The sequence below is a fragment of the Vipera ursinii genome (genome assembly GCF_947247035.1).
Source record: "Vipera ursinii genome assembly, chromosome: 1".
NCBI classification, from domain to species: domain Eukaryota; kingdom Metazoa; phylum Chordata; class Lepidosauria; order Squamata; family Viperidae; genus Vipera; species Vipera ursinii.
In genome coordinates, this window is record NC_139512.1 from 52,996,353 (window position 1) to 53,023,694 (window position 27,342).

General features: G+C 41.5%; 1 protein-coding gene across 3 annotated transcripts; it reads right to left on the reverse strand.

Moving 5' to 3' along the window:
• Nucleotides 1-1,809: 1,809 nt before the first annotated feature.
• On the reverse strand, nucleotides 1,810-25,775 carry PROSER1 (proline and serine rich 1). Of its 3 annotated transcripts, none has more exons than XM_083348834.1 (14): nucleotides 25,770-25,775; nucleotides 19,158-19,267; nucleotides 18,198-18,263; nucleotides 16,893-16,961; nucleotides 16,408-16,502; nucleotides 16,005-16,098; nucleotides 14,112-14,222; nucleotides 12,811-12,894; nucleotides 11,917-11,995; nucleotides 11,021-11,125; nucleotides 9,730-9,774; nucleotides 5,440-7,138; nucleotides 4,562-4,709; nucleotides 1,810-3,245 (listed from the first exon to the last, which is right to left on the reverse strand). In XM_083348834.1, the coding sequence occupies exons 2-14, from the start codon at nucleotides 19,200-19,202 to the stop codon at nucleotides 3,114-3,116; spliced, it is 2,772 nt and encodes a 923-aa protein (XP_083204960.1). In that variant the 5' UTR covers nucleotides 19,203-19,267; nucleotides 25,770-25,775; the 3' UTR covers nucleotides 1,810-3,113. The 3 variants fall into 3 exon arrangements, with proteins under 3 accessions (XP_083204960.1, XP_083204959.1, XP_083204958.1); XM_083348833.1 differs by lacking the exon at nucleotides 25,770-25,775 and adding an exon at nucleotides 20,485-20,597 and having other exon boundaries at nucleotides 19,158-19,264; XM_083348832.1 differs by lacking the exon at nucleotides 25,770-25,775 and adding an exon at nucleotides 20,485-20,580.
• Nucleotides 25,776-27,342: the final 1,567 nt, after the last annotated feature.

Consider the following 27,342-nt stretch of genomic DNA (forward strand, 5'->3'; position numbering starts at 1 on the left):
AATCTAGGATCTTCCAACTCCACATTCCACAGCAATGTTTGTTAGCACCCTGGGAGACACTTTCCAACCTATATGTAGCGTGCTTCTATGAATACCAGTACAAAAGAAATACATCATAGTCTGAAATGCTTTCCTGCTTGAGCAGAGGGTTGGACTAGAAGACCTCCAAGGTCTTCCAACTCTATGATTCTGATTCATTGGAAAGACTTGTTCCTACTGAAAGAGCTGCACAGGAAAACCAATATATGAAGGAAGTGTGCATAGACTTGAGAGGAAAGAAGGCTGAGAAAATTGTGTTTGGATGGAGTTGATGAGAAAATGAAAGAGTTGAAAAATTTAGAAAGAAGCAGTATATGAATACTGTAGAAGCAAAGATGGTTGCAATGATATTGGTGTAAGCTAGTTTTAGATAAAATTCCTTTTTACATCCAGTACCTTCCATTCTTTATTATTTCTTTTTTGTCTTCTGCATAACATTGGTTATTCTAAAAAGGAATGGTCTGAATAGCTTGGATATATGTGCACATGTACATTAGTATTGGTAATAGCAGGGATAAGAGGCAATTTAACAGCAGTGACTGTTTTGTTGTAGAATGACTAAACTGGATATTAATCTTGTATTAAATTGTTTGCATTAATTTATTATGTAAAAAAACTACTCAAAGGCAGGTTTGTAAAGAACTGTTTATTCAGTCTATTTTAGAAACATCATTGCTATTCATTTTATTAAAAAAATATAAAAATACAGCTATATACATATTAGCATTCTCCATACCTGTTTACCTATGGAAAACTTCTACATTAGTAATACTATTCAGTAGACTTTCATCTTTAGAAAAAAACCATCAAGCTATGCACTGCAGCAAAGTGCATTAAGTTCACATTAAAATTTTAACATCAAGTATATCTACTATAAATCTAAAATATGATCAAAATTATTTTAAGAGCTAATATGGGGCAGGGGTTATATTCATCACTAGAGATGTTAAATCAAGGCTGATGAAGCTGTATCTTTTAGCTGTTGATGAACTATAACTCCCAGCAGCCTTTTCAAGCATAGTCATCATTTAAAGGATGTTAGGAACTACAATACAGGTAGTCCTCGACTTACATCAGTTCATTTAGTGACCATTCAAAGTTACAACAGCACTGAAAAAAGTGACTTATGACTATTTTTCACACTTATGACCATTGCAGCATCCCATGGACACGTGTTCAAACTTCAGGCGCTTGGCAACTGACTTGTATTTATGATCACTGCTGCGTCGTAGAGTCCTGTGATCATCTTTTGCACTCTTCTGACAACTAAAGGGGGAAGCCTCTTTTATTTAAAAACTGTGTTACTAATGTAACAACTACAATGATTCACTCAACAACTGTGGCAAGAAAGGTCCTGAAATGGGGCAAAACTCATTTAACAAATGCTTCAGTTAGCAACATAAATTTTGGGCTCAATTGTGGTCTTAAGTTGAGGACTACCTGTATAAGAACAGCTGAAGAGCCATAACTTTCCCAGAAGTTATAAGAAATAGTACAGAAGAATTTATTAAAATAGCAACAGTGTTATATTGCACAATTCATAATTAGAATAATTGGTCTCAATTTCAAAAAAGCCAATATAATGTATTTAATTATTTTGGCTCCCCCCCCGCCCCCCACCCCAGTGTTACTGAAGAGTCTGTGTGAAAACCCAGTTCTACCTATTTAAAAATTTAAAATTTTCAGAATTTAACCACATAGTTTATTCAAATCTGACATGTGCATGTTTTGTTGTCATAAATAAAGTGAATACTTGATTCACAAATCCAAAACTCTTCAATATATTTTATTATATTTGATGGGCTACATTAGACCCATTAGTAGTGTTATTATCAGTGCCTTGTTCATGAATTGGATACAAATATTATGAAACATAAACCATAATCTACAAAATGCATTTACTACTGATTGAAGGAAACCATACACTTAATCTGAAGTTACACATTAAAAAAATAGATACCTACAGCAGGCTTCTGGTATCCTAGAAAACTGAACAAATTACTGATGGGAGGTAGATCGCTAAAACAAAGTAAAATCAGCTTTCCCTACTTAATACCTCTCAGGTGTGTTGGAATTACCACTTCAAAAACACAGCTATTCTGAAGCTGAAATGCCAAGACATCCTGAAGGTATCACCATGGAAAGGCCTGAGACAAATTGTTAAGTAGTAGAACTTTCAATAACAAGTACAGGTAGTCTTTTACTTGCAACCATTTGTTTAGCAACTATTTCAAATTACAATGATGCTGAAAAGATAACTTATAAACAGTCCCTGCACTCATGTGATTGTAACCTGTGTGTTTGTCTTGCATTTCTAACAGCTGCAGTGATCACCATTTGCAACCTTCCCTGCCAGCTTCTGATCAGCAAAGTCAATGGTGAAGCCTGCAGGAGATTGCAAGTCACAGTCATCTGATGTTTCAATGACCGATGGGAGATTTGCTTCACAATTTAATGAAAAAGGTTGTAAATTGGATGCAGTCATGTGATGCCTCACTTAAACGTTTAATAATGTATTCCCAGTCCCTGTTATGGTTCTAAGTTGAGGGCTACCTGCATCACAGTAAATAGCGATAAGCAATTTTTAAAAAGAATGAAAAAAAAATTAGAATTGATTGTATAGGACAAGGCAGAAGGTTCTGAGGCGTGCAAATCTGCTCAGCCTAAATAAAGTAGGCAGATGCACAAGATTAAATTCCTAAAAGAAGTTGAGGGGGTAGATAGAGTTTGAACTACATTTTTAAATCAGTACCTATACCTCATGCATTGCAGTGTTTTTTAACAATCTGTAAAACACTGATATCACACAATTTTTTTTCCAGTGATCCAGTTATTCTGGATTTTAAAAATCCTACCTGAATCAAAGTATCCTCAGTTTACTATGAAAAATGGAATAAAGACTTCCTAGAGTCATTGATATGAAAGTAAAAAAAGTCCAATTTTGATACCATTTCAGCAACAGTTACTGTAGTTGGAATCTCTCTTGGATTATATGTTCTGAAAATGTGTTTTCTGAAGGAAGCATCATTGTAAGCTTTTAGAGCATTCTTCTTTATAGCTGAAATTGATGTTCATTATTGCCATCCAGTCTGGGGAAGACTTGCCTGCACTGAAAAAGGTGTTCCAGGTGTTCCTGCGGCTGGGGTATATGCACTGAAACCCTCAGATTGAGAAGCATAGTTTTCTAGAGCGGAAGCAGAGTGCATCTTTAAAGAAACAAACAAGACATTAATGGTATGTCTACAAGATGGATCCTTGGCCCTTCCAAAATCCAAATTTGCCAGCAAGGAAGGTAAAATACAACGCTCAGAAAGTTTAATTCAGTGTTTCAGAATATGTAAATGAAAGCTACATTGCTTACATGCATCTGCACAATTTTCACACTTTGTTGCTAATGGAAAAATTAACGGATGAGGAGGACATTTTATGATATGGCCAAATAGTAGCACCGGTATATTGATAGAGGAATACAGTTACAACTGTAATAAAAAGGAGGCAATGAACTTGGATGTTCAGAATCTGTTATCTCGTACAGAGTAAAAAGTATGACTTCTAGAGGTGTTGAATAGTTCCAAGAATTCCCAGTTAAAGGCCACATTGACAGAATTCCATCAGTGTACTATGAACGATGCTGGCATGGGAAAAATCATGTTAAAATTTATAACCACAGTCTCAGACACTTGCAATAAAAAAAAATCCCAAATGCCCGATTTCATGCAACATTTGCACATGTACGCATCTTTTATTGCGGGCAAGCGACTGTTCTCTTGTTAAGGGCTTTATTATAGGAAGGGTTTCTGGGGGCTGATGATCTGACTATTTGACTCCAAGCACCTACTGGAAATCCATAAGAGATCCAGAAGGTACCTGGGGCGGACCATCTTAGCTGATTTGTTCTGCATAGAGATCGTTCATTCCAACGAGGCTATGGAAATGTAGCAATTTACATACATATAAGCCTTGATTGTGGACCAGTGGGCTAATGCCTCCTTAAGTAACACCAGCTGCCTGCAATTAGTGCAGGTTCGCATCCCACCAGGCTCAAGGTTGACTCAGCCTTCCATCCTTCCGAGGTAGGTAAAATGAGGACCCAGATTGTTGGGGGCAATTAAGCTGACTTTGTAATAATGCCGCTTGGGGGTTGTGTGAAAGCCCTAATAAGCAGGCATATACATAGAATGAAGGCTACTGCTAAGCTTGTAAGCCGCCCTGAGTCTTCGGAGAAGGGCGGGATATAAATGGAATTAAAATTAAAAAAAAATTGTACATTCCACATAATAGCCTATATGTTAAACTACACATTTTGTAGAAATTTAGATATTTTTCCACCAAAAATCTGTGCTTCCACATACAATCCCTGCTGTTTCTTCCTCGCATCAAATTTTAAATAACCAAAATAAAACTTAATGTGTTTTTGTACAAAATATACTTTTATTCTCATTGTAGATGTCAGACACTGTATTTGTTACTTATCATTTCTCTATCCTTGATGTCTATCTTTTCTATTTATATATTGTTTTACCTGCAGTAATGCTGACTGCGCAGCTGCACTGTGCTGAAGTTCCTGAAGGGAAGACTGTGTTGCACTCTGAGCAAGTCCAGGGATGGCAGGAAGAGACAGAAGTCCTGGAAAAACTGTGTTTCCAGGGGCCTGGAGTCCAGACGTCAGGCTAAAAATGCAGAAGCCGAACATTTTCAAATTCTCACATTCAACAGTACAAAAAATTTGATAATTCTTACATTCCAATCTATGACCATATTGCTTATATAGATACAATGTATGGAAGCAATCAACATTTGATCAAGAAGTGTTTTTAATGTGAACATTTAATTTTATTTATATCTCACCTTTATTGATAAATTCAAGGTGGCAAATCAATCTATCTGTCTGTCTGTCTGTCTGTCTATCTATCTATCTATCTATCTATCTATCTATCTATCTATCTATCTATTTATCTATATCTATCCATCCATCCATCCATCTCTTCCTCTTCCTAATTTTCCCACCACAACCCTGTGAGTTGGTTTGGGCTGAGAGTGAGTGATTGACCCAAAGTCATGCTAATTTGGAACTGGCTATTTCAGTATATGTAGTAGAAATATCCCAATATTTTATCCCTAATTAGAATATCTTTCAAAGATTCCAATCAATTTAAAACAATTATATATCCTCTCTTAGGCTAAATCTTTCCCTGCTAGAGTAAGGGAATTAAGAAAAAAAAAACATAGGTAGGATCTGTCAACATTTAACAAGAGAACTGACAGAATTCTCTGTCTGAAGAGAATTCAGAAAGCAAGCATCATAATTACCAGTATTTTATAATCCATACTTAAGGCTTCATATTGCACACTGTTAAGAAGTGTGCCAAAACGACTTTCGACTGTTTGGAGTCAACGTACCCAGCCTGTGCAACCAGTGCAGAGTTGAAGTTTGAGCTAAAGGCCGAGGCAAACCCTGGCAGCACCGGAGCCGGAGATGGGGCTGTGGCAGCTGCTGGCAGTGGTGCAACTGCTGCTATTGTAGAGGATGCCTGGAGCCCAGGGAAAGAAGGGAGAGCAGGAGTGACAGAGGGCGTGTTAGAGACAGGGAAAGGAGGGAAGGATGAATTGCATGAGCCCAGGGGCACTTGAGGAACGGAAAACAGGGAAGAGACAGCGCTGCACAAGTTAAGGGAGAATGGTGGAGCCGGGGCAGCTGCTGTGGCAATCAGGGGTGGAAGGACGGGGGCCGAGGAGCTGCTGACGTGTGCGGCAGAAGTAGTTGTAGGTGGAATGGACAACAGAGGCCCAGTTGGGGTAAGTGCTGGATTGCCAGGAAAAGCAAAACTATTGGTCAAAGAAGTGAAAGGAGGAAGTGCATTGTATACTGGAGTGGACGAAGCAGCGTGGGAGGGAATAGATGGGGAACTGTTCAGATGAGAGGTCAGAGCGGGAAGTGCTGAATGGAGGGAACTGGTTAAGCTGCATGGTAATGAAGTAGCCGAGGGATAGGCGTGTCCAAGGGCTGGCAAGCCTGAAGTGCTGTGATGGAGCCCAGCAGAAGGGGTTGGGATTTTGAGACCTGAAAGAGTCGGGCTTGTGGGTTCTGTTTTAACTAGAGCCGGGGCAGCTGGAGTGGAGGAAACTTGCTGTTCAGGATTGGCAGGGCTTGGACAATGCGCAAGACCCACTGAGGAGCCGCAGCTGACCGGCAAGTTGGATGATGACATTGTTATTGAAGGGGACTGCGATGACAATGCAGGAGACGTCGCACTACTGCTCCCTCCTGGCTGACAGGGGAGGCCTGAGAAAATGGAGAGACCTGGAGTGGAAGGATGCTGAAGAGAAGAGGTAACAGTTGGAGTGTAACATTTGCTACTGGATGAAGAGGCAGCTTCAGAGTTCTGACTCAGAAGACCAGATAAAGAAGCAAGCTCGGCAGTCACAGTCGAAGGAAGAGCACTTGAATTAATTAACGAGCTATCGTTTACCGAGAGAAAGCCCTTTAAAGCTGATAAAAGTGGGTTAGGTAAATTAACCGGGCAAGATAAACTAGTGGCGGGAGAATAGGCAACGGTGGATGAAATGGAGCTAGCTACTCCCTGAGAACTGGGGGTCAAGGACAGAGGCAGGCCAGCAAAAGCAGATGACAATGAATTAGGATTATTCGCCGGGGCAGTGACAGACGCTGCAGAAAAAGGAAGGCTGGCGAAGGGAGCAGGGGCAGAGGCAAAAGCTTCGCTGGGTGCAGGGGTGGCGCACAATGCGGAGAGCCCTTGGGGGGCTGCAGCGGCAGGCAGCACAGAAGCCAGTCCAGAGAAAGAGGCAGGGAGGGGAGCAGTGGTGGCACTGTGAGCAGATGTGGCAGGCACTGCAGGCAGCGAAAGGGATTTGACAACAGTAGGGATGGGAGTGGATGGTTGAGGCGGATGGACGGAGGAGATAACCTGCCCAGGGAAGACAGGAAAGACAGGGTTGGACACACTTATCCCTGGGACAGCTGTAGATGGAAGTGCTGATGAGTGGCTTATTGCCTTAACCGATGATGGGGTTGGGGCTGGAGTAGCAGCAGGATTAGAACCATGAGGTGCAAAGAGATGATTCATTTGTGTGGCAAAAGCTGGAAAGAAACAAAACCAGTAAGAATTCTTGGGAGGCAGTAGAAATGTTTTGTTTTCAACACGAATGCATTTCAATACAGTTTACACAGCAATGGATCAGCATAGGAGCAAAATAAAAAGATGCTACTACAACTACCAAAAAGCAAAACGGTATGCAAAATGAGACAAAAATCACTGGTTCAATTATTCTGCTCTCTGAACTGTTACACTGCAGTCCAATCACAATCAATCTGGCATTAATTTTAGTCCCATGTCCCCATTCTAGCTTTTGTTGCATTAGTAATACGACCATTTTAAAAAGGTAAGGTTCTCCATGTTTGGATTCTATATACATGTTTTTTAGACGTTTATTTTTTATTGTTTCATTATTCTTGTTTCATTTTATTTATTAGGTGCCCAAAGTAATCTGGAGTTGGGCATTTTAAAAATCCAAATGAATCAATGTTCACACAGCCTTCATGAGTTGAAGCTTCTGTGGCTGTCCATTTCTTATTTGAATGCAAGCAAGTTTCCTGTTTTGAACTTAATTTTTCCAAAATAGAAAGAACTAGCATGAATATTTAGATGGGTTTATACTATAAAATTAGGTACCTTAAGATTTTACAAAAATTGAGGGCCTACTTTATCTCCATAATTCCTTCTTACCATCTCTCTCTCTCCCCCTCCCTCCCTCTCATCTGAGCTAATACCTATGATTATTGGTTATTAGACAATCTGTGACCCATTGGGTTATTGTTTCAGAAATACTTTACTTAAGCAGAGAAACAGAATGACCATGTGCTGGCAAAAAAGCAGTGAGAAGCAACTTTGTGTCAGCTTCCCCACTGACTTCCCTTGTGAGAAACTGGCAAGAAATGCTGGAAATAATAAACACATGACTCTGGCAGCATACTGCATTGAAGAGGCCACAACTTTGCCAAATTTTAATCCCAAAAGAGTAATGGGCCCCAGCTTTGGTATGCATTCTTTAAGTCAGCTGATTGAGTCAAAAACTGTTGTCTTATAATGCACCATTTTGCCCAATTAAAGGTTATAAACAGATGTACAGGAGAGTTTTAGCAGTATATAGATTATTTTATGGCTCTATTTTAGTAATTTTATTTTAATTTTGTCTGTGCGCTGCTGTGAGTCAATCTGATCTGGTGGCATCCAAGCACCAATACATAAATATCACTGAAAGTAGAAGGGACTCAATTTTGCTAAGTAGGCCTGATGAACTCATAATGGTTTAGAAACTCTGGAGTTTTTATAGTTTAGAAAGAGGAGAGAAAAGCAGAATTACTCCAGAAAATATAATGGGAAGGAGTTGTGCAGCAGAACTGGTGAACCATTAATTTGAGATAAAAGTAATAATGATTAAGGAACCGCATTACAGGACATACCTCTGACTAATTCTGCTAAACGGGAGAAAAGAAGGAAACCTTTCTGACTTTAAAGCAATCTTTTTAAGTACAGTCATTGGATCCATGACTGTTGCCAGTGCATCCTAATTTCCTTGTGGGACAGTGTTAGGAATTTTCAAATGGCAAGTTCATTCAGTTCTTTTCACTCTGGGAAGGGTAAATGAATACAAGGGGACAAAATTGCAATTATCCATGAAACCCATTATTGCTGGCTAGAATTAGAAATTGTATTGTCTCATAGAAAGTCTTGTCAATGGAGATTTTAAAGTTAGTGGTGCGTAAGGCACTTTGTGTGAGGCACTTCGTTCCATCAAAGGAAAGGACAGCCATTCACTTTTCCAGCGAGCAGCAGGGAATCATTTGACTCTCATCTGTGATTCGATGCTAGAGTAATAAAATGCCATACATGTTGTACCACTCACATTTGAGACATACTGCAGAGAACAGTATGCAAAAGCAGGTGAAAGGCGGGATGACTTTTATGCACATTTTCATTCTCCTGGTTTATTCCTGGTTCACCCCACGTTTATTTTAATAGTTTAATGTTAATCATTAAACAAAAGCTTAATGATTGTTCAACTGATACTTTAATTGATCTTGGATACTTTAATAAAAATAAAGTTACATGTATTCACTTTTATACTATATCCATTGTATTGTAAATAGTTAAAGAAAGGATTTTTTTTTAAAAAAGTAAAATTCTGTGCATGTTTACCCAGATATAAGCTCACTGGAGTTTACTTTCAAAGCACAAATATATTTTTAAAAAATCTAAAGGAGAACTTGCATCTTATTCTTGTTTTAAGTAGAAATTCAGCTACCTATTAATGAGAGCAAATACAGTTTTTAACCCACTTGGGCTAAACAAAAGCTTTCAATTAATAAAGTCATCTCACTGCAGAAGAAAAGACTCAGCACTGACTGTACTTAGATTCGGAGTCCACCCAAATCTTATCTAATCATACCTAGGAACAAACACAATGATTTTCTCACAATAATTCTCAATATGATATATATCCAGTATTGTGTGTATGTGTGTGTGTGTAAAAAACACCTCTAATCGGCTAGTAAATTTGGCACATTTGTACTTTATCTTAAAATTGCTATTTTTAAAAAACCTGCAAACATATTTTTTAGATTATGTATTTTAAATTATAGTAGCTTGTCTTTGTAAATGCATAGTTTACCTTGACTTTGGGAAGATTTTGCTTGATTGGAAAGTTCTTCATTTTCTATTGAGTATAATGAATTAAGGAAGAAGCGAATACTAAACAGATTACTTATCAAATGCAAACAAAAATCTAGGGCTTCCTTTACGCTGCTTTGATTACCAACTGATCTGAAAAAAGAACCCAGACATTTCTGCTGAAGCCTAGTACAAGTAGTCCTCAACTTACAACCACAATTGAGCCTAAAATTTCTGTTGCTAAGCAAGACATTTGTTAAGTGAATTCCGCCTCATTTTATGACCTTTCTTCCCACACTTGTTAAATGAATCATTGCAGTTGTTAAGTTAGTAACACAGTTGTTAAGTGAATCTTGTGTTCCCCACTGACATTGCTTATCGGAAGGTTGCAAAAGGGGATCACATGACCCTGAGGCACCGCAACTGTCGTAAATACCAGCCAGTTGCCAAGCATCTGAATTTTGATCATGTGTCTGTGGAGATGTTGCAATGGTCATAAATGGGGAAAAGAGTCATAAGTCACTTTTTTCAGTGCTGTTGTCGAACAGTGACTAAATGAACGGTTATACGTTGAGGACTACCTGTAAGGTATCTTGCCAGTAAAATCTGGATTCAAAATGATAGGGAGAATAACAATTTACTTTTGCTATAATATGAGCAGTTGGCCCGAATAACTTCTAGGCTCTATCTAGTTAAGAAAAAAAGCCCATCATCCTGGCTCAAATTTCCCCTTTACTAAAGCTCTGAGGTGCTAATTCCCCCCAGTGATTTTTTTTCCAAGCAGAAGCATTTCCTGGTGGTGGGAAAAAAAACCCTGATAAGAGGCCTCTCATTTGACATTTCCCTTTCAGAACAGTAGCCAGGGACGGGCTGAAGGACCCTGGCATTCACCCACCCACCCACCTATCTCCCACCCCCTTATTATTTTTACAAGTAACTCAAGGTGGCAAACATGTCCCATATACCTTCCTCTTACTGTTTTCCCGACAACAACCCTGTGAGTTGAGTTTGGCTGAGAGAACGTGACTGGCTTTAGACAGGTGCCTTAACCACTAGTGCAGGGTAGGCAACCTCGGCTCTTTTATGACTCATGGACTTCAACTCCCAGAATTCCTGAGCTGGCTCAGGAATTCTGGGAGTTGAAGTCCATGAGTCATAAAAGAGCCGAGGTTGCCTACCCCTGCACTAGTCCATACTGGCTCTGTCTCATGTTCTTTATCATTTACATGTTCTTTCTCATTTCTTGGCTTGGTTGAAACATAAACCAGTCACCCTGGGCTTTCCAAGGATACCTGCTTTACCTGTTCCTACAGTACTAGAAGTATACGATGGTGGAGTTGGCAAACCAGGAGCTATAACGTTAGCCAGTGGAACAAGACCTGCATTGTTGTAAGCACCTGGAAAGGAAACAGAAGGCACAGAAAAACGGAGAAATAATAAACTAGTGTATATTCCTATTGGGTTGCTCTGATCATTGTCTCACCCTAAGTAGCACATGTGAAAATCACAGCTCCTCCACAAGGCTTTAAAAATATTTTAACATTATTTACTTGTATAAAACTATTCAACAATGTTATACATTACCTGTATGTCATCTGACAAAATAAAATAAAAATAGCTTAACTTGTATTATACTGGATGTATAATACATAAAACACTATTGTTGATTTGACCCAGAAGAAAAATGAAATGTTCATCTGTATCCAATAAATTGAAAAAGATGGTGGGCAAGAATTATCACATTGTTGGCTCTCTTTCCTTTTATTCTTTTTATTGCTATTTATGGAAGGAACAGAAAATGTGGTAGCATCAATTCTTAGCAAATAACAGATACTTTGCTTAATGTCAATAAAACTCTCCGGGGGCGAAAACAGTTTTCAGCTCTGAGCACCACTCATTATTACAGGCACGCACGCTGGCTGAGGAATTCTGGGTTGAAGTCTACAAGTCATAAAAGGGCCATGTTTGAAGACCCCTGTTACAGGCTATTAACTCATCAGAAAAGATTAGAGACAAATATAAAAGAAACCACAGGGAAAGCAAGCAATCTCAAAGACAACAATTTTAGGCAAGCAACCTCACAGACAACAAATGTATTCATTTATAAATAATGCATATGAGGCTATCTATGAGATGTACCAATTAGGTCACATCAGAACCAGTGTCAAATAACAGGACCAAAGCTTACTTGGTGCAATTGTTGCGTGTGGTCGGCAAGGAGGAATTGGGTAAGGAACAGGCTTGTGTGGATTGTATGTTGCTGGAGCCTAAACAAAAGGAAACGAGATTATATGCAAAGCTGTAATCATGAAAATGGTTCTACTCAAGACAGCGTGCAACCAGGGCACATTTGGCTTTGGCAAAGATGCTTCTTTCCTGTGCTCCTTTCACTGGCATTCTTTTGTTGGTAAATCTGTTCATTATTTGGTTCATCCTCCTCCTATAGATTTCTTTTCTGTCTAGATTCTGCCTCTGTGATCAGCTAATCTAAACTGTGGCTTCTTTTTTTCTTTTCATTCCTGCCCCTTTCTTTGGACCTCAGTAACTTTAGTGACTGCATGGTGAGAGAACACAGGGCTGCAGCTCTTGCCTGACGTGTAACCATAGGATGAACCTACAGCTTATTATGCTGTAACAAAGCCTCACAATAGCCACTGTCTGCCTAAGTGCACTTCCCTAACGTATAGTTGTGTTGGACAGCAATTCCCACATTATGCATGCACAATGTTGGGCACAAATTATAAAAATTATAAACCTTAGTAACTGGAAGATACCAAGTTGGGAACATCTGTTCTTAATAATCAAACTTCTGCTTCCTTGCATTTAAAATATACTTGGAAATACTTTCTTTTCATTCCTTTTATGCAAGTTATTCTTTCTTAATAGCTAATATTATAGACATCTGAACAGGGTTTATTAAAGAACAAAATCTTACATTTATCTATCAACTGCTATCTGTAATAAACAGGGATTGTATTTGTCACATTTGCACTCTCAGCTAATCCTTTTCCCTACTAAATTTATCCGGTTTTCAACAGCAAAGTCAAGGGTACTTTTTGATCACTGCATTAATGTGACTTACTGGTTTCGATGGTCCAAGAATGCGAGCTGCTATTCCCTTGCCTTCACTAGTATAATCCTCATTTTCCTTCTTAACAGGGGAACCCTATAAAATAAAGATTTTCCATTAGCTCCCGCCAGCCTGCCCTGCGATTTTCCGGCGTATAAGACAAAAAGTCTTTAAAATCACCTCAAAAGTTGGGGGGTCGTCTTATACGCCCAGTCGTCTTATACGCCGGAAAATACGGTAGTCCTCCTCGTACAGCAGTTCATTTAGTGACCGTTTGAAGTTACAACAGCACTAAAATTGACTTATGACTGTTTTTCATATTTACAAGCACTGCAGCATCCCCAAGGTCACATGATCAAAATTCAGTTGCTTGGCAACTGACTCATATTTACGATGACTGCAGTCTCCCAGGGTCATGTGATCGCCTTTTGCCACCTTCTGACAAGCAAAGCCAATGGGAAAGCCAGATTCACTTAACCATGTTATTATATTAACAACTGAAGTGATTCACTTAACAACTGTGGCAAGAAAGGTCATAAAATGGGGCCAAATTCACTTAACCAATGTCTCGCTTAGCAACAGAAATTTTGGACTCAATCATGTACAGGACCACCTGTACAGTTAAGTCATGACTTATGTAATCATGGCTTATGAAATAAATTAGCTGATTAATGGATAAATCATAAAACAGCTTTACAAACCACAATCGTTATGTTCACACAACGCACTAAGCTAAATTTAACTAAACTAAACTAGACTATACTAAACCTGACTACACTACACTAGACTAAAGGCTTGGTACAATATGTGAACACAACCACAGTACGTACAGAAGTATCAATGGAAATTATTAATATCAATATATATATAAAGTCTGAAACCTGAATGTAATATATTTTCCATTTATCAGATAAGGGAAAATATATATGAAGACAAACAGTATGACAAGACAGCTTCCTCTACATTTAATCAGTATAGATGCAGCTCTATGAGATAAGCTAGTTACAGGGGTCTTCAAACCTGGCCCTTTTTTGACTTTGGGGGCGAAAAGAGTTTTCAGCTCTGAGCACCACTCATTATTATAGGCACGCACGCTGGCTGAGGAATTCTGGGAGTTGAAGTCCATAAGTCATAAAAGGGCCAAGTTTGAAGACCTTTGTGCTAGAAGTTAAATAACATGACTTCTTTGAGATAACCTGAGCAGAATAAAACCTCACAGAGGATAAAATATTCCACAAAACATGACTGATATGTTAAAAGATATTCAATAGAAAATTCAAACCAACTGAAAGTTCAGTAAGACCAATACGTACAGGAAAAATCCCATTGATACGGCTGGGCTTCCCTTTGGGATAAGGGTTCCCAGGAATCATGCCACAGGAAGATATCATAGCATGAGGTGCTTTGCATCCTGCTTTGGAAGCCTAAAATATAAAGAAACAAAACAAAACCACACACACAAAGAATGGGCATTTCACTACTGTGAGATAACCCAGCATGTTCTATCAAACACATGAAAGAGGATATTAATGCAATATCCCCATTTCCAGACTCTAGATTGAATTATGGTTACTGCCGCAAGATCAAGACAAGCAAACGCTCTACTGCACGGCCAGGCATATCTTGTTTTTACATGCTCCTCTTTCTTTTTTCAGGGACGCGGTGGCTCAGTGGGTTAGGACGCTGAACTTGTCGATCGGAAGGTCGGCAGTTTGGCAGGTCGAATCCCGAGTGCCGCATAGCAGAGTGAGCGCCTGTTACTCGTCCCAGCTTCTGCCAACCTAGCAGTTCGAAAGCAGGTCAAAATGCAAGTAGAAAAATAGGGACCACTACGGTGGGAAGGTAACAGCGTTCCGTGCTAGTCATGCCGGCCACATGACCACGGAGACGTCCTCGGACAAGCGCTGGCTCTTCGGCTATGAAACGGAGATGAGCACCGGCCCCTAGAGTCGGAAACGACTAGCACGCATGTGCGGGGGAACCTTTACCTTTACCTTTTACCTTTCTTTTTTCAAAGGCCTTCAACTTACACTGCAGCAGTACAAGGAAAAGGTTTTTCTTTTCTGTTTCCAGAGACTAGCAATACCATTTTAGAATCCTAGGCAAGTTAATACTTTGCAAAAAAACCCTATCTGGGAATGATATTCCCTAGGTGCATCTTACTACTAACTGGTATCATCTTTTTTTGCCCTACCTGAAAGTAGTTCTGGAATTTGTGGCAGGGCAAGGCAACGTCAGTATCAATTAGGCAAGTTCACAAGAAAAGATCTTCTAATAATCATTGTTGAAGAAAAATAAGGAAACCACAGTGAAGGTATTTCAGTGATTGCTATATAATATAAACCTTATGTATAGAAACTGATTTTTTTAAAAAAAAATAATGCGCTCTTTTATTTCCAACTTATGAAACAGGCTGCCTTGCCCCCTTATTTGAGTGCGATGGCCTGCTTCATCTATCCTTTGTTTTGCATAATCAGATTTGTTGGCATTTATTTTCCATTCACTGTGTGAAAAATAACATTCACATCTTACAAGCACTGCCTGAACTCTCAAACATTTGAAACGATTGCTTCAGCCTCTGAGAGTGTGCTCAGCTGTACTATCTGGGTGAGCAGTAAGATGCTTCTAAGTTCCTCTGTCAACTTTACTTTGAACAGATCCAGTTTTTAAATTATGTTCCATTATGGAACCTCCCAAGTGATTTTTTTTACTCTTTAAATAGGATACTTCCTATTTATTGAGTGAAAATGCCTCACATGTGTTGGTGTCTTAAGAATTAAGTCAATTATATCCTTCAGCAATCTTTCAAAATGCCTTTTCTTAACTTTAATCTCTAGCAGGCATCTCCCATTTTTTTCTGGCCATATACTCTTGGTGATTCCCACTTGTAAGAATGCAATTCTCAGTATTTATAATTATCAAGTAGGTTGAAATTTCCTCATGGCTAGAGGGGTGTGGAAGATCTGTTTACAAACATTTTCCACAGTCCCACTGTGGATATGACTAATTTATATTTGTTAAAAATTAAGTTAACAATTTTGGAAAGCTCAGAAAATTATTTTTCTTTTCTAAACAATTGGAACACTTCCACACCATTAAGATTCTCCCCACGTACATCTGCTATATTTCTTCTGAGAAGAGCTGATGGATCTTTTTTGACTAGTTTTATAAAACATCTAAATCATACATGTTTCTTGCCTTAATACCTGCTCAAGAATTCTTCTGCATCTCTTCTTCTCAGACATATTAACCCTGAAGAGGTCTTCAATAAGGCGATAATTCTGAGCATCAATTATATTGCTATAAAACAAAATTTTTTAAAAGGTATTTATAATCTTTATAGCCACAATCCATCTTATAATTTAATATTGCTTCACTATATTTTTCTAAAAGGAAATAATAAACAAAAAACTAATATGAACATGGAGCAAAGTGCTGTATTTTTATCTAAATATTTATTGTTCATTTAACAAAAACCAGTTGTACGGAGCAAAATAGTTAGCCTTTTAGAAAAAGTGCCCTAATCAATCAGTTTTTTATCCAACTAAATATCAATAAAACTTAAGCTAGTATTAATAAGAATATACATCATCAACAGCGAATACTTACGAAGCCAACAATTCTAGTGCAATAAGCTTGTCTTTACTAAATGTGAAGCAGTTGAGGATATTAACCACTTTTGCTGCAGAAACAGCTACCATTTTCTAGAAACAGAAGAAAAGAGGCCTTGGGTTATATTACATTCTTGCTTAGATTCAAAGTACAAACATTTTAATATTATAAATTGCTCAGAGTTACCTTGTGGTAAGATGGGGGATCAATACGTTTAATAAATAAATAAAAATATTTCAGCTTCTGTTAATATAAATTTGGATCAGAGAACTACTACTACTACTACTATTACTACCACTAATAATAATAATAGAGTTGCAAGGGACCTTGGAGGTCTTCTAGTCCAACCCCCTGCTCAGGCAGGAAACCCTATACCATTACTATAAACTAAATGAAAGCAGGAGAGGCAAATAAAAAAAAATGTCCAGTTGGATAAAATTATTACATTAATTATAGAAGTGATTGATTCTTCAGAAACTTACATGCTGTAATGCCTTCATCGCTTTCAATTGTGGTTCAGCCCAAGAGAAACACCTCAGCAGCTCAACAATCTGCAACAGAAGCCATTCTATCATACACGCCATGTACACTAAGACAATTTATTTGGCACTACCGTCTTCTCTTGAAGTAAAAGCATTTTTTCTCATCTTCCGAGGCTTCTAAATGAATCTTTAATAGGTAAAATAGCAAATTCACTCTGATCTGAGCATTTACTATCGTATCTTTATGACATGAACATTTGGAATAATTAGAATGTAAGTTTTTATTCAGATTTAATTGATAAGTAAATAATTGGTTTCTATAACTTGAAATTTGAATGTGGGTATTACAGGTAGTCCTTGAATTTTGACTACACTTGGGAGTGGGATTGCCGTCATGAAGCAATGAAGTAAAGTGTGCCATCACATGACTGCACCATTTAGTGACAGCAATCCAGGCATTCCCAATTATTGTTGTAACCCCAAGATATACAGGCCATTAAGTGGGAAGCAGAGGGAATCCCAGGTGAGAAGTGCAGGGTTGCAAGGGAGGAGGCCACATGCAAATTAGGGTGGTATTGCAGTGTGAGAAAAGCTGAGGGAGGGAGAGTGCAGGGTGTGTCTGTGTGTGCAAGGGGAGGCTGGGAAAAGAGGGTCTGGGGTTCATGTATGTGTGTAATCGTAGACACTGGAGAAAGAAGGCATGTGGTGTGCATGAGAATGCTGGTAAACCCATGGAAGGAGGGCACTGGGGCATGCATTTGTGCAAGTGTAGGGAGGCTGGGGAAGGAGAGTACTGGTGGGTGCAAATGAGCGAAGGAGGAAGGGGGACATAGTGCTTGTAAGTGCTTGAAAGCAACTTGTGATGTTCCCTGCTAGTTTCCCCATTGTCTTTGCTTGTGGGAAGCTGGCAGAGAAGGTCAGCAATGGAGATTATGAGTGCAGGATGCTGCAACTGGTCTTAAGTGCAAAGTAGTTGGCCAAGTGCTTGAATTTTGTTCAAGTAACTGCGAGGGCACTGAAACATCTGGAATTTTGAGCACAGTGAGCATTCAGTGTTAAGTCTGTATCAGTTCCCACATTCAGCACAGCACAAATCAGAATATATAAAGTATAAACATCTTGTATTGTTCTTTCATACAGTATATTTCTTACAATGCTGGATTAATCAAGGTTACTCTCATGAGATCTTTGCACAATCCACTGTCAAATGCTGAAAGGAAAACAAAATACCTTTAAGTGCCTTTTTCATGCTGCAGTAAACTTCCCTTAGTTGTAATGGCTTATAAAATAGTTCATCTCCCTTACCTGTTCACTAGAAAAGTATCCATGTACATATTCAATTGCTTTTAATTTGTATTCCATCAAAACAGCCTATAAACACAGAAACAGCATTTGTCAAACTTACAGGAATTAAACTTCTGCCAACCTAGCAGTTCAAAAGCACGTAAAAATGCAAGTAGAAAAATAGGGACCGCTACGGTGGGAAGGTAACAGCATTCCGTGCGCCTTTGGAGTCTAGTCATTCCGGCCACATGACCACGGAGATGTCCTCGGACAAGCGCTGGCTCTTCAGCTTTGAAATGGAGATGAGCACCAGCCCCTAGAGTCAGAAACGACTAGCACGCATGTGCAGGGGAACCTTTACCTTTTACCTTTTTACAGGAATTAAAATGGAAGGCTTCTGACAAGTCTGTTGGGTGGTCAGAACATGTATCAGAAATGAAGATTCTATAAGTTTTGTAATTTATTTCCTCTTCAGTGTTAGCTATCTCAAGTACAATTATTTGGTAAAAAGGGAGGGCACACACAGGTAGTCCTCAACTTACAACATTTCATTTACTGAGTTTCAAAGTTGCAATGGAACTGGAAAAAAGTGACTTGTGACTGTTTTTCACATTTATGACCCTTGCGGTACCCCATAGGCATCATGTGATCAAAATTCAGCCCCTTATGATGGTTACCATGTCCTGGGGTCATGTGATCCTTTGACAAACAAAATCAATGGGAAGCCAGATTCACTTAACAACCATGTCATTAACTTAACAAATTAACAGCAATGATTCACGTAACAAGTGTGGAAAGAAAGGTCAGAAAATGGGGCAAAATTCACTTAACAAATATCTTGCTTTGCAAGAGAAATTTTGGTTGTAAGTTGACTACCTGTAAATTCCTTAAATAATTGGGTCAAAAGTATCAGTATAATTCCAACCTGTCTTCCAAATTCAGTGAAGCTCCCACCTTCTTTATTGTACAAACATTGATTACCTTTCTAATTTCATCAAGAACTGTCTCAAATGCTTTTTTATCCATCTTGTTTTCTTCAGTCACAGCCTTTTGTCTGTTCAAGTCACCTTTTATTGCAGAATTGTCTCCTACTGAAGGAATAGAAAGATGGGAGGAATTTTTTTAGGAGGATCCATTCATAGAATGGTCAAATAATACAGTTGCCTCTGTTAGAATAACAGAAACTTCTCAAGACAAACATACCCAGTAATACCCAGCTTGATACAAGCATCTTGTACATTACGGTCTTAAGCAGAGACAACAAGATAAACTTTTTGCAATTGTCTTGCGAAAGATGCCTTCTATTAATAATGGAATTAAATGTGTTTTAGATGGGTAAAGTCTTTGAATATAACAGGATTCACCTTGTAATAAAACCAAACCGAACTGGTAAACTATTGTGCTAACTCATAATGTGATCCGCCAAGTCTGTTTTATGGACCCAACCACTGTTCTTGTAAGCCTTGTTTAGTGGGCTGATGCCTCCTTAAGTAACACCAGCTGCCTGCAATTAGTGCAGGTTCGCATCCCACCAGGCTCAAGGTTGACTCAGCCTTCCATCCTTCCGAGGTAGGTAAAATGAGGACCCAGATTGTTGGGGGCAATTAAGCTAACTTTGTAATAATGCCGCTGGGGGGTGGTGAAAGCCCTAATAAAGCAAGCATTTACATAGAATGAAGGCTACTGCTAAGCTTGTAAGCCGCCCTGAGTCTTCGGAGAAGGGCGGGATATAAATGGAATTAAAATAAAAATAAATAAAATAAATCACTTGCTTATTCAGGACACTACATAAACAAATCACGGCCAAACGTGACATGTGAATGTCAGGGACATTTTCTTTTGTATAGTTTATGCGTGGCGCGACTGTGCCAGACTGAATTCCTGCAGCGATAGGGTTCGGCATGCTCAGGGGTAGGCAACCTCGGCTCTTTTATGACTCATGGACTTCAACTCCCAGAATTCCTGAGCCAGCATAGCTGGCTCAGGAATTCTGGGAGTTGAAGTCCATGAGTCATAAAAGAGCCGAGGTTGCCTACCCCTGGGCATGCTAGTAGGAAGTAAGGCCCCGAGACTGAATAGTTTTACTCGTAGGTCAAGTCTTCCTGGGTGGGCTTGCCTTTAAGGAGCAGCATCAGGTAGGAAAGCGACCTCCAAGAAATCTTGCATTGAGCACCGCTTCAGGTGACAACCTGGAAGCGAGCGAGGCAGGCAGGCAGGCAGGCCCCAAACCCTGCCCGCAGAAAAGGGGAAGCTCCGTCCCCGTTTCTCCTGTCGCCGGTCCTCCAGGCCCGCGCTCGGCTCTACTTACCATCCGAGGCGGACCAGGAAGCCGGAGGGAAAGCCTGAACTGGCCGGCGACTGAACCGCCCGCGCAAGTCCCCGAAACCCCCTCCGCGGGCACTAACTTCGCCTCTCGCCGCGCGTCGGTGACGTCATCGGGCAGGCGCCTCCAATGAGGATCCTGCTCGCCGGCCTTCATTTCAACAAGGGATGCCGGGAAAGCTGCTCTAGTGCCTGTAAGCCCAGGGGTCTTCAAACTTGGCCCTTTTATGACTTGTGGACTTCAACTCCCAGAATTCCTCAGCCAGCTTTGCTGGCTGAGGAATTCTGGGAGTTGAAGTCCACAAGTCATAAAAGGGCCAAGTTTGAAGACCCCTGCGCCCGTACCGGGCAAAGTGTAGGGCCCCGGACGAAGAAAAGGACGCCCAGAGCGCATAGGAGAGACTTAGTAGTCCCGGGGGTCCCTAGCGGTTGGAAGCCAGGACGCTTGAGAATAACGAGCTGTATTTAGCGAGCGCGCGTTTTCAGAGCTGGGTTTGCCCTCCTCTAAATCAGGTCGGCTTCAGATCTCACCGCCCCATCTATTGCCTAGAAATGACAGGAGTTGAAGCTTCGTATGGAGGGCACCGGGTTGGAGAAGCCTGATGGGGCTGCTTTCCTGTTCACCCAACTCAGGGGTTAAATGTCAATTATTGAGCCAGAGACCAGACAGTTTACGCTTTGGCATAGCGTCTTATATTAACCCACCTTTTTTTTGTGCAGTCAGTGTTGACTCCTGGCAATCACCTGAGATAGTCTGCAGTTTTCTTGGCAAGAATTCGTTAAGTGATTTGTCATGGTCTCCTTCCTAGGGCTGAGAGGGAGTAACTGGCCCAAAGTCATCCAGCTATTTTAAAGCCTAAGGTTGGACTAAACTTAGTTTTGTAGTTTCTAGTGTGGTGCCTTAACCACTAGCCCAAACTAGTCTCATCGATCCAGTTTAGCTAATATTTATTGCAGGGTTCACAGAACAGGTAGGCTGCAATTCCTGGTATTTCACATCACATTCAAGCTGTACACAATTTCAGGTCACATTAGTTGGATTTATACAAAATGCAAATAAACTATTTTACTTTTTCTGTGCTTTGAGACACTTCCACCTTAAAAAAATGAAAATTGAAGATAATGAAATTGCTTATTTAATTTGGTAACAGATTTTGCACAAGGCTATTTTATCATTCATTAGCTTTCCCAGAGATAGTAGCTTTAAAACACAGTAACAATCTTGTGCCACTATTGTAGTTTTAAAGATAGTATGTGTAGGTATACCTGGAGAAGAGCTGGAGATTTGTTGGATTTAACATTTGACATTATTGAAGATCAATTATGAATATGCTTCTCTTTCACGTTCCGAATAGTTACAGTTGGCCAGGTTTATATGGATCAGCATATTGGAATATTGATCCAAATTTTGGAATAATAGATTAATAACTTATCTGAATAGCCAGGCTGTAGAAGACAAATGGAAATCGTTTACTGTATGCTGCATGCATTCACTGCCATTCCTCTTCATTAGCAACTAAGGATCTTGAAAAAGTACAGCTGGATCAAAAAATATGTGGATTTAGTGTGGCCCTGACACACTGGCATCTGAATGCATTTGATTGCTCACAAATCTGAATTTGTATGCTTGTTGCTTCCCAGCAAGGAGATTTACAGCATGGTGTCTCAAGGATGGTAATGAACAGCCATCAGTATTAATAGACATTGATGAACTGATTCTTCATAACCCACTTCCTGTTTCAAGAATGTCCGGATTGTCTGCCTTTAGCATCTCTGGGCTGTAGACTCTATAGGTGTATCTATACATAAGATGTATCAATATTTTCTTTTGGAGAGTCCTGAATCTGTTTGCGTTCAGCTTGGATCCCTGGAACTCCAGCGTTAAGGCTGTGCAAAAGAGAAAAGCTGCTCCGTAGCTCCAGTCTAGCGCGTCTCTCTTTCCTCCTTCCAGCCGAAGAGCCCAACTTGCGGCGGTCCTTCTTCGGAAGGGAGCCGGTAACCCTCGGTCACGCCAGGCATCCGACGAAAAGAGGCCGTCTCAGAATTTAGTCCCGTTCAGCAGACGGGCGAGCGGCGAGCTGCGAGCGGCCGATAGGCAAGACGCCTTTGCCATTCCCTCAGTGGCTGCCTAGCGGCGGTTCGGAGCCCCCCGGAGAGCCCGTCCGCGGCCCTCCTCTTCCTCTCCCTCCTCCCGCGTCCGCCTCGCTCTTCAGAAGGACGAGCGAGAGCCAATCGCAGAGCAGGAGGCGGCTTTCCCGGTACATGCAAATAAGCATTCCCCGCAGAGCATTGTGGGAACGGCGCGAACGGGAGCTCGCCTCCGCTGGCGACGCGGCGGAGCCTCCGGGAATCTGATCCGCGCAGGAGTGAACGTTTAGAAACGTGGAGGAGAGAGTCCGGCGGAATAGTGCAGGCCACCGTGACCTGAAGTGAGTGAAGCGATGGTGGGAGCGCGTCCCGGCGCGAAGCAAAGCATACTTACCTGGCAGGGGAGATACCTTGATCATGAAGGAGGTTTTCCCAGGGTGAGGCTCATCCATTGCACTCCGGGTGTGCTGACCCCTGCGATTTCCCCAAATGCGGGAAACTCGACTGCATAATTTGTGGTAGTGGGGGACTGCGTTCGCGCTTTCCCCTGATTATTTGGTCTAAAAACAGAGAAATCATGTTGCTTGTAGCTTTACTTACAGTGCTTAACATCCTTTTAAGCGGAACGTTTATCGGCTTGAAGTTACTGTGTGATTTTTGTATAAGAAACAAGGGATTGCAAAGTGATGGACTGACAATGCTACCCGTTCAGTCGTGTGTCCCTAAATGCTTTTTTCAAGAGGCAATCGGACTTTTTTTTGCTTCTTATCCAAGAAGCTTCAGCACTGAGTGGGTAATGGCAGGATTTATATAGTCATTGAAGCCCCTGTGTGACTTCAGTAGTGCATGTAGAACTGTTGAAAGGACTGTGTTTACCAGGGGTCCTCAATCTCTGGGCCTCGGATGTGGTGGGACAGGCTGCACAGTATGCACACACACACACCCACTAGTGCCGCACAAGAATGGGTCAGTGGGTCATTTGCACTGTAGATGTGCTCGTGGCCCCGTTTGCGTGGGCTTGTCAAGTGCTGTCCCTCTGTTGTAGAAAAGCTATTCAAATTTGACATAATGGCCTCTCACACCTGCTTTTCAAACTAGCAATCCTTGTCCAAAACGTGGACTGCAATCTGCTGAAATAAACTTTTATGAAAGTTTCTTACACAAAGACACACAGGAACTTCAAACCGGTAAACGTTCCGCTTAGAAGGCTGTTAAGCACTGTAAGTAAAACTACAAGCAACATGATTTCTCTATTTTTAGACCAAATCATCAGGGGAAAGCGCGAACGCAGTCCCCCACTACCACAAATTATGCAGTCGAGTTTCCCGCATTTGGGGAAATCGCAGGGGTCAGCACACCCGGAGTGCAATGGATGAGCCTCACCCTGGGAAAACCTCCTTCATGATCAAGGTATCTCCCCTACCAGGTAAGTATGCTTTGCTTCGCGCCGGGACGCGCTCCCACCTCTCCTCCATTCATTTCAGGTCACGGTGGCCTGCACTATTCCGCCGGACTCTCTCCTCCACGTTTCTAAACGTTCACTCCTGCGCGGATCAGATTCCCGGAGGCTCCGCCGCGTCGCCAGCGGAGGCGAGCTCCCGTTCGCGCCGTTCCCACAATGCTCTGCGGGGAATGCTTATTTGCATGTACCGGGAAAGCCGCCTCCTGCTCTGCGATTGGCTCTCGCTCGTCCTTCTGAAGAGCGAGGCGGACGCGGGAGGAGGGGGAGGAAGAGGAGGGCCGCGGACGGGCTCTCCGGGGGGCTCCGAACCGCCGCTAGGCAGCCACTGAGGGAATGGCAAAGGCGTCTTGCCTATCGGCCGCTCGCCGCTCGCCGCTCGCCCGTCTGCTGAACGGGACTAAATTCTGAGACGGCCTCTTTTCGTCGGATGCCTGGCGTGACCGAGGGTTACCGGCTCCCTTCCGAAGAAGGACCGCCGCAAGTTGGGCTCTTCGGCTGGAAGGAGGAAAGAGAGACGCGCTAGACTGGAGCTACGGAGCAGCTTTTCTCTTTTGCACAGCCTTAACGCTGGAGATCCAGGGATCCAAGCTGAACGCAAACAGATTCAGGACTCCCCAGAAGAAAATATTCTGTTCTCCTGGGCTGGAGTTTTGAGAGAGTTAATTTTTTTCTAAAGAGTCAAGCATCATATAATTTACAGACGAGTAGAGTACACTCTGTGAACAATTATTAGGCAAGGGAGTATTTTAACCATATCTTTTTCATGCATATTTTCCACTTCAAGCTGGCTTAGTGGTTATTAGCATATCAGGTGATGTGTATTTGTGTAATGAGGGAGGTTGTGGCCTAAATAGATCAACATCCTATATCAAGGTGTGCATAATTATTTAGGCAGCTCATTTTCCTCAGGAAAAATGGGTCAAAAAAGAGATTTAACTGATTCTGAAAAGTCAAAAATTGTAAAAAGTCTTTCAGAGGGATGCAGCACCCTTGAAATTGCTAAGATATTGGGGCGTGCTCACAGAACCATCAAACCTTTTGTTGCAAATAGTCAAGAGGGTTGCAAGAAACATGTTGAGAAAAAAAGATGCACATTAACTGCCAAAGATTTGACAAGAATCAAACATGAAGTTACCAGGAAACCATTATCCTCCAGTGGTGTTATATTGCAAAACTGCAACCTACCTGAAGTGCCCAGAAATACAAGGTGTTCAGTGCTCAGAGACATGGCCAAGGTAAGAAAGGCTGAAACCTGACCACCACTGAACAAGACACATTGTCAAGCCCCGTGGGCTCGACATCACGAGGGCAGCAGGGGAAACGCCGCGCAAACCGCCCGCCCGAACCTTCCTGCTGGAGCCACCCGGGAACAGCACATATAGCAGTCAAACGGCCGCCAGCCACCACGGGCAGCTGCACAAGTCCCACGGCCATGCCACCGACGGGCAGCTGTTCCGGGGCTTTCTGGCGTGTCTGCGTCGACGGGACCCACAGGCAGTCAGACCGGCAGCCGCAGCTCGTCCTGGGATTCTCCAGCCGCCTGTTCCTTGGGGGCGTCGGGCAGCTCAGAGGGGGCGTGGGGCGGCTCAGAACGCAGTCCGGACAGCGGGGCGTTGTGGGGAGCTGTTAGGGGGGCTGTAACACTGACACGCTGGACGGTGGAGGGGAGCACGGAGGAGGGGTGGGGGAGCACGAAAGGGGGGTTAAGGGCATACACTCACCTGGAGTCTGTGTGGGAGCTCAGGCACAAAGGGCGGGGTGACATGCAGAGAGCTGGGAAGGGGGTGGGTTTTGAGCAGGCTCAGCCGGATGCTGGTTTGCATGGGGAGGGGTGGGGCTAATCACCCCCAATGTATAAAAGACGCGTTGGGACGGCTAGCTCCCAACGCTGACTTTGTATCTGCTAGGCTTTTCTGAAGTAAAGAAAACCTCATCGTCACCCGTACCACGTCGTCGTTCTTTCAGCGTGGACGCTGGCTGTGACACACATAAGTTGAAACAGCAAGACTGGGCCAAGAAATAGCTGAAGACAAGATTTTTCAAAGGTTTTATTGACTGCTGAGATGAGAGTGACTCTTGATAGACCAGATGGATGGGCCCATGGCTGGATCTATAGCGAGCACAGAGCTTCACTTCGACTCAGACCCCAGCAAGGTGGATGTTGGGTACTTATATGGGCTGGTATTATTGAAGATGAGCTAGTTGGATGTTTTCAAGTTGAAGATGGACTCAAAATCAACTCCCAAGCCTACTGCCAGTTTTTAGAAGGCACTTTCTTCAGTAGTACAAGAAAAGTCTGCATCTTTCAAGAAGACCTTAATTTTTATGCTGAGCATTGCTCCATCGCATGCATCAAAATACTCCACTGCATGGCTAGTCAGTGAAGGCCTTAAAGATGAAAGAATAATGACATGGCCCCCTTCCTCACCTGACCTAAACCCTATTGACAACTTGTGGGTCCTTCCACTGTTTCTGAATAGTGTCTGGGAGGCTGTGGTTGCTGCTGCACAAAACATTGATCGTCAACAGATCAAGAAACAGACTCCATGAATGGGAGGCTTATGACTGTTAGTGACAAGAAGAGTGGAATATTTGTCACTGATTTTTTTTTAAATGTCAAATGTTAATTGCATGTTTTGAGTTGTTTATTATTCTCACTTTAACAGATGCAAATAAGCGAGTGAGATGGGCAAATTTTCATTTTCATTTACTTGTATGATAATTCTGCACACTAATAGCTGCCTAATAATTGTGCACAGATATTCTAGGAAAGCCAAAACCTCACTTTTACTTTTTTAAATATTAAGGTTTTACGTTTATTAGCATTTTGGATTGACCGAGAGAACTGTAGTTGTTCAAATAAGAAAATTAATCCTCCAAAATACAACTTTCCTAATAATTGTGCCCACAGTGCAGAGTAGAGTAGAGTAGAATAGACTAGTGTGGCCAAGTGTGATTAGACACACAAGGAATTTGTCTGTGGTGCAGAAGCTCTCAGTGTATGTGTAAAGCAACAGAGTAATAATAATACCAATAAGAGGGGGTAGTAAGGTAGATAAGGTAATAATGCTACAGCTATATAATATAGGTAAATGTCTGTAGATTTAGACAGTACTGTGAGAATTATGTGTTCAGTAGAGTAATGGTGTGATGAAAGAAATTGTCCTGTCTCTAGTTCTTTTGGTATGCAATGGCCTATAGTGGCATCTCAAGGGGAGGAGTTGAAACAATTTATGTCTAGGATGTGAGAGGTCTATAAATATTTTCTTAGCTCTCCTTCTGACCTGCACAATA

Bases quoted from the DNA above. Each gene is read 5' to 3' on its own strand.
- PROSER1 (XM_083348834.1), bottom strand. From the start codon at position 19,202: ATGGATAAAAAAGCATTTGAGACAGTTCTTGATGAAATTAGAAAG. The intron at 18,264-19,157 runs GTAATCAATGTT...CTGTGTTTATAG, and splicing joins TTCTTGATGAAATTAGAAAG to GCTGTTTTGATGGAATACAA. The intron at 14,223-16,004 runs GTATTAAGGCAA...TTTATATTTTAG, and splicing joins GCAGAAGAATTCTTGAGCAG to GCTTCCAAAGCAGGATGCAA.